This window comes from Musca vetustissima, unplaced genomic scaffold, assembly GCF_032173495.1.
Source record: "Musca vetustissima isolate MV318-11 ecotype Yass unplaced genomic scaffold, APGP_CSIRO_Mvet_v1 utg54737, whole genome shotgun sequence".
Taxonomy (NCBI): Eukaryota; Metazoa; Arthropoda; class Insecta; order Diptera; family Muscidae; genus Musca; species Musca vetustissima.
The window spans coordinates 26,004-32,935 of NW_026884377.1; the positions used below are offsets into that span (position 1 = coordinate 26,004).

At 35.5% G+C, this 6,932-nt stretch overlaps 1 protein-coding gene across 1 annotated transcript; it reads right to left on the reverse strand.

Annotated features, from left to right (window-relative positions):
• Window positions 1-712: 712 nt before the first annotated feature.
• LOC133331335 (uncharacterized) lies at window positions 713-2,344 on the reverse strand (the record flags this gene model as incomplete). The annotated part of the gene is made up of 2 exons (XM_061539732.1): window positions 2,206-2,344; window positions 713-1,273 (listed from the first exon to the last, which is right to left on the reverse strand). Coding segments are annotated over exons 1-2 (700 nt in total), but the record flags the coding sequence as incomplete, so codon positions are not given.
• Between the last annotated feature and the right edge of the window lie 4,588 nt (window positions 2,345-6,932).

The window sequence follows — 6,932 nt, forward strand, 5'->3', positions numbered from 1 at the left end:
TTAAATATATATATGGGAGCTATATCTAAATCTGAACCGATTTTTCCCAATTTCAATAGGGTTCGTCCTTGGGCCGAATAGGTGACCTGTGCCAAATTTCATCCCATTCGGATCATAAATGCGACCTGTACTTTGTTTACAATTTTACATCTACAGACGGACGGACGGACATGCATAAATCGACTCAGAAAGTGATTCTATGCATATTCTCAAAAGGAACCATGGGTCTATCTCGATTATTTTTGCCTGTTACAAACATATGCACAAAGACATAATACCCTGTACCACAGAGTGGTGAAGGGTATAAAAAGGAATTCATGAAATTAATAAAAGTCGAAGAGAGAATGGAGAATTCCACAATTTGTACTCCGTACTTCGAAATCACCCAGAAAAATTTTTTAATTATACTAGAATGTCAGTAAATACCTTTGATTATATTTTGGCGAAAATTGAACACAAACTAAACAAGAATTGGTCAAATTTCATAAAGAACCCAATACTGCCCGCCGAAAAATTAATAAAAACTTTGAGGTAAAATTTGATTTGATGGAATGTGTTAATTTATTATGAAAATTTAATTAGCACAAAATTTAATGAAATTCATTTTGTGTGTGAGAGATCGGAGAAACTGGAGAGGTGCGAGGAACATATGTCATTTGACAATCGTGCGTATTTGGATAATTTTCATATTGCACACGACTGGTACTTGCACCTGAATATGGATGTGGAAGCGAAGGAAAAGCATAGTTGTAAACTATTTTTTGAATGTCAATTCGGCATAGCATTTTTCTACCGCTATCCATGTCCCTCATATACGGCAACAAACTATCGAAAAAGGCAACGTCGTCGTCGCGTTCCTTTTGGGTGTTTACCTTTTTTTCTAGCAACTGCAATTTTTGTTTTTCAATGGCCAAAATTTCTGACGTACCATCGACATAAGTCGCCTTCCTCTTTTTATTTACTTCTACAGCGTTTGACTTTTCCGAACTTTCATCGCACAATTCTACAAATGAATTTTCTTTTTCTATATCATCAGCTAAAAAGTCCTCCGTTGACGCTTGCTCTGATTCTTCAGACGGCCTCAAATTTCCTGATGATTTCCTTGGCTTTATTTGGTTTTTCAGAAATAATAAGGATTTGAAGTGCGGCCATATAATATATTTATTGAATTCCTCCTCTGAAATACCAGGATCTCCCGATCTTGCAACAGGAATTTTTTTATATTCATTTCTGAATTGGTCTCTTAAGCCTTTCCATTTTTTCTTCAATTGTTCTCCTGAAAAAAATATATATATATGTGAATGATATAATTTACAATTTCAGATATATGGCAACCGGAGTGTCCTTTACGACTTTGGCATATTCGTTCAGAATTGGTAGGACCACTATTTCGTCCATTGTTAAGGAAACAGTTATTGCTCTTTGGGAAATATAGCAACCGATACATTTGCCACAGCCTACGAAAAATTCCACTAAAAAAGTTGCAGACCAATTGTGGAACTTGTGGAACTTTCCAAATTGTGCCGGAGCAATTGATGGCAAGCATATTCGCATCAAGTGCCCATCACATTCAGGGTCTATGTTTTATAATTACAAAAAGTTCTTTTCCATCGTTCTTCAAGGAGTGGCAGATGCAGATTGCAAATTTATTGCAATAGAAGTAGGAGGTTATGGCAAACAAAGTGATGGTGGTACATTCAATTCATCTCAATTATTCGACCAATTGAAAAAAGACAATTTCTCCCACCCGATAGACCTCTTCCCAGCACGAATATTGTAATGCCGTATGTGCTTGTTGGAGATGAGGCATATCCTTTAATGGACGTTCTTTTAAGACCACATGCAAGACGCCATTGCACCACAGATAATGAATATTTCAATAGGCGACTTTCCCGTGCTCGAAAGTGTATAGAATGTGCCTTTGGAATTATAAATGCAAAGTGGCGTTTACTTTGGAAACCTATAGAAACGGACCCATCCTTTACAGATAATATCGTTAAAGCCATCTGTGTTCTCCACAATACAATTATTGATCTCGAAGGGAAAACAAATGTTATGGAAGACATGGAAAACTATAGCGAACATAATACAGCTGGAGATCAAGAATCGTATAACCCTGTAACCTTATTAAGTGGACGTATCATAAGAGATGCTTTCCGCGATTTTGTATGTTCACACAGAATATAAATAAATGTATTTACTTACTTGGCTTTTGCATGACACCTTCAATGTGTTTCCAATTATTTTCCACAATAATGCGATTGTGGTAGCTTTTGTTGCTCTTATCCCAAAGCACAGGTCTCGTGAAAACTTCTGTTATTAAGGTTTCTGCATCGATTTCCATTTTGTATTTTTTTATTATTTGATTAAAATTTGCACTTTACTTCACAAAATTTACACACAAAATGATCAATGTCATCAAAATGCGAGAAAAATGCAAAAGAATGATGCCAATAACTTATCAATAACGGTAAATAAAAAAATAAACAAAGAAAAACAAAAGGAGACAAAGCGAGTTCTTGCTATAAACCATTGCGCAACACGCTTTATCGCTCGCACTCGCTTCGTCTCGCTTGTAGCATAGCATCCACTCTGACAGCTTTTGCGCTATGCCGTAAGAAAACACACACAGAGGTTTATAGCGCCGTCTAGCGGCATATCATCGCATCGCTTCTCGCTTGCACTCTGACGTCAGCCTTAGAGTCGCTGGCGTATCATTTATATGAATCGGTCAAAATTTAATCATTTGGTGCACAATTTGCATAAAATAGGTCAAAAAATATATATGCAACAATTTCAACAAAACTCCAGAACGCAAATTATGTATGGGAGCAATCGTGGCATACACCATTTTATATGCTGCAATACAGTGCGCCGTCCATTGTATCTCGCTCTCGTTGATTATTGAGTGCAAAAAATTGCATGAACTCAGACTAAAATATATAGGCAATATTGTAAATTTTTCAACATAGCTGAGGTCGTTTCGTTTAGCATGGTGCTTAGATCATATCGATATTTTTGAAGTAATTTTTAGGTTGATATATACATTTAATATAACGAAAATAATAAGTTAATCTCCAATATTTTTATTATTATTCTCATATTTCCCGAAAATATATAACTTTTCGCGATTGTTGTAATAAATCCATTACCATGTTTCACGAAGAAATTCATATATCGACGCTTTTGGTCAATAAACATCGTAATTTAAACATTATTTATGTCAAAAAAAAAAAAACTCCATAACTTTGGCGCGCAATAACCAAAAATTTAATTGCGAACGGATTAGGAATCAGGACATTTTCCCTATATATGTACAACCAAATATTGATGTAGTACGAAAATTAAAAACAGAATCCATGGAGCACCATTACCATAAAATCGGGTATATATATATATATGTATATATGGGAGCTATATCTAAATCTGAACCGATTTCATACTTAACATAAAACATTTTAGACTAAATTCCATACCCGCTGACAAATTTCGGGTATATTGAACAGACATAGGCTCCTTGGTGTACAACTTTCATAAAATCAGCCGAAAATATATATGGGAGCTGTATCTACATCTTAACCGCCAAATTTCGTGTAAATCGAAATCCTCAGCCAAATTTTATCTCAATCGGACAAATATTCGCACCATTGGAACCTGCTGGGGCAAACAATGTCTTCTGGGCGGACTATGCATCACCATATTTAGCGGAACTTTAGCGCATGTTTATGGTTTGCGTACACTCCGAAAACCTATCAGGAAGCTATGGTAATCTTTAGACCAAAGCCGCACAAGGCAAAGTACACAACACCAAAATCATATAGGCCAATAAGCCTAACTTCATTTTATTCAAAATTATGGAATGGACAGTAACATACCCAACGATTTGCTGGAGTACAAACAGCAGTGGAAACCGCTCTTCACGAGGTGGTACACCACATTGAAAGCACCTTCGAGAAGAAAATTTTTTACTTTAGCAGTATACATTGATATCGAGGGAACTTTCAATAATGTTGGCACTGAAACACTTATCCAATTCTTGGAGAATTTTTGAGTTGACCAGGCAACATGCTAAGGAAAAGATGGATAAACTGTAGCCAACAAGACATAAGCAGCAGGGACAGAGTAGGACAATGGACCCTGCAGAAGGGATTTTATCATCAACTGTGGGTTACCACTATTATTAGTCTCTTAAGGACCTTAACCGCGGACGATTTGAACCCGTTTGTTGTGCAGACTATGTTATAATGCTTCTGAGGGGATAGAATCCTAAGGTGTAGTGTAGGAAGGCTGAAACGGTGTTAAACATTGCCTATATTTCGGCGAGGCCGAGGGGTCTGAACCTACATCCGTCCAAGATGGAGATATATCTCCTCACTGGAGTGATAAGAATAGGACAGTATGAATAACTCATCGTCGAAATCAAAGTGATAACCATATCGTTACAGAAAGTCCAGAGAACATGCTGGGACAATGAGAACAACACCAACCAGAGCATTAGAGACTACATTGTATATACATCCAAACAAAATATGAAGCGGCCGTCGCAGATTTAACACTAAAAGCTGTGAATGGGGCACAATAGGCCGAACCAAAATATATTGAGTCGGGTCGAATACTTGAAATAAGAGCAGTCACAACATGTAAAACTATGATACCTCACGGGATAGCGGAACACCAGCAAACATGTCCTGGGAGCTGTTGTTACACATATGACTCCCAGCTAGCAGAGAAGTCGTCTACCAGATCACAATACAATCTTACAAACGGAGGTTCAGGCTATAACGGAGTGTCGGAACTGGTTTCGCGCAAACTCTGGTCAGAATAATATATATATATAATGACACAGTAAAAAAGCCATAAAAACTATAACCTCTAAAACTGTTAAATACAAAACTTTATTATAATGTATAAAAACCATATATAATTTCTCGCAGAATGGTCTCGTACAAATCATATGGGTACCGAGTCACATAGGATTATTAAGAAACGATAGCAAATATACTCGCCAGAACTGCGACCGATAAACCTACAATCGATATAAATAGTGCCAAATCATTTAGTGCAACACGTCTAGAACTAAGGTCATGGGAAACGGAAACCCACAAAATTCCTTGGGATGGCGAGGGAACTGTGATAAAATAAAATCCAGACTGACATCTAACTTTATGCGCACAACAAGCCACTTACGGGTTTAAGTGTATGTTGTAAAATTGGACATGTTGTGGTGTAAACATACCTAACCTAAGTTTCACTGGTTTATTTATTAAGTACTCTAATATATATGCGAGATATAGCCTAATTTATCTCACTTTAACTCATAAAATCCAACACAATCTTTATTTCATTAGAAATAATTTATTTCTTCCACACTCCACAGCAATAAACGGAAAATCCTTTTAACAAATTACTTAAACCACAAGCGACTTATAAAGCAACACGAACGAACAGACACAGCAATGCCATAAAATGATAATTTAGGATTATGAATTGTTGTTGGTCATCAACGGCGAAATTGGAACTGCAATAACCAAAAAAAAAAAAAAAAACTGCAAAGATCAAAATGTAATAAAATATAACAAATCCCATAAAGAAGCGGCATTAGAAGTGGATGGTCAAAAGTAATAAGGGCTATTGAAGAAGTACAAACCACTTTAGATGCTTCTTCTCCATCCTATTTTACCACCTTCTTCTTCCTTTTTTTCTTCTGTGGTTTAATGTCAATGAAGACTACTTAGTAGAATCACTTTAACGATAAAAAAAGTGAAAGTGAGTCAAATTGCCACGGAAGGAAGTGAGTTGATTACTTTTCAACACAAATCACAAGATAATAAGATTTTATCAAAATTAATAAAAAGTTAGTTATAAGGAATTAAGAAGTGGATATTAAGGGCACTTTCCTTAGCTATTTATGCTTTCTATGATTAATGTGTTTTGTAGTTTTAGTTTGGCTGGAGGCAGGATGGAATCTCGTATCGTATCGCTTACGTATTTTGAGGTTGTCAATAATTCCTTATGTCCTCAGTGGATCCCAACACTTTTATTTTTATGGCCTCAAAGAAACACATCCATATATTTTTTGAAAAAAAAATACAAATTTAAAGAACCGCCATTTACAATTGTACAATTTATACTGACAGTGTAGTTTCCAAACTTGCACTTTTTCGTTACCGTTTCAAGATTCTTTTAGTTTCAATTTTTCTCGGCGTAAAAGTAAAATCAGTAATTAACATGAGCATGCATAACTTAAATAAGCATTCGCTGAGAAAACTCCGTAGTTGCTGCAACACAGGAAACTTCAGAAAGCGGCAATGGAAATTTGAGCGAGAAAAGTTTAAAATAGTTTCCGTCATGTTGTGGTATTTTTTTGGTTGGGGGGTTGTAGCTTCGTTCGATGTGAACAATCATTGCACCATTGCTTTGCAAATGTGCGTCATTATGTTGCAAAGGTAAATGTGATGCCATACAAAACTGGGAAATGGTTGCACATCCCTCTTTTGTAAACTTTAACAACTTTACAAGTTTTCTCCTTGTTTTGACAGGGGAACTTTAAAGTGAATCGATAAAGTAGAGAAATGTGTTTTTGTACCCCCTACACATGTTGTTGAGTATATTTCAAAACATGGGAATAATTTGAATTAAAAAAAGAATTCTAATATTTTACTTGATTTTAAGTTCATTTCTAAAAAAATATGGTTTCTTCAAGAATATGATTTAACCCTACGGTCAATAACCGGGTACATTTGTACCTTTTTTTGAATTTTTTAATTATGGAGATATTTGGATCAAATTTTGTGGAATCATTGTTGAGGTATTTTCACACATAATCGAAGAAAAAAATTATAAATTTTTTCCATATATATATAATTTTTACAATTTTTTAAAGTTATTACCTACGTAGATCAATAACCGTGGTACATTTGTACCCATCCAAA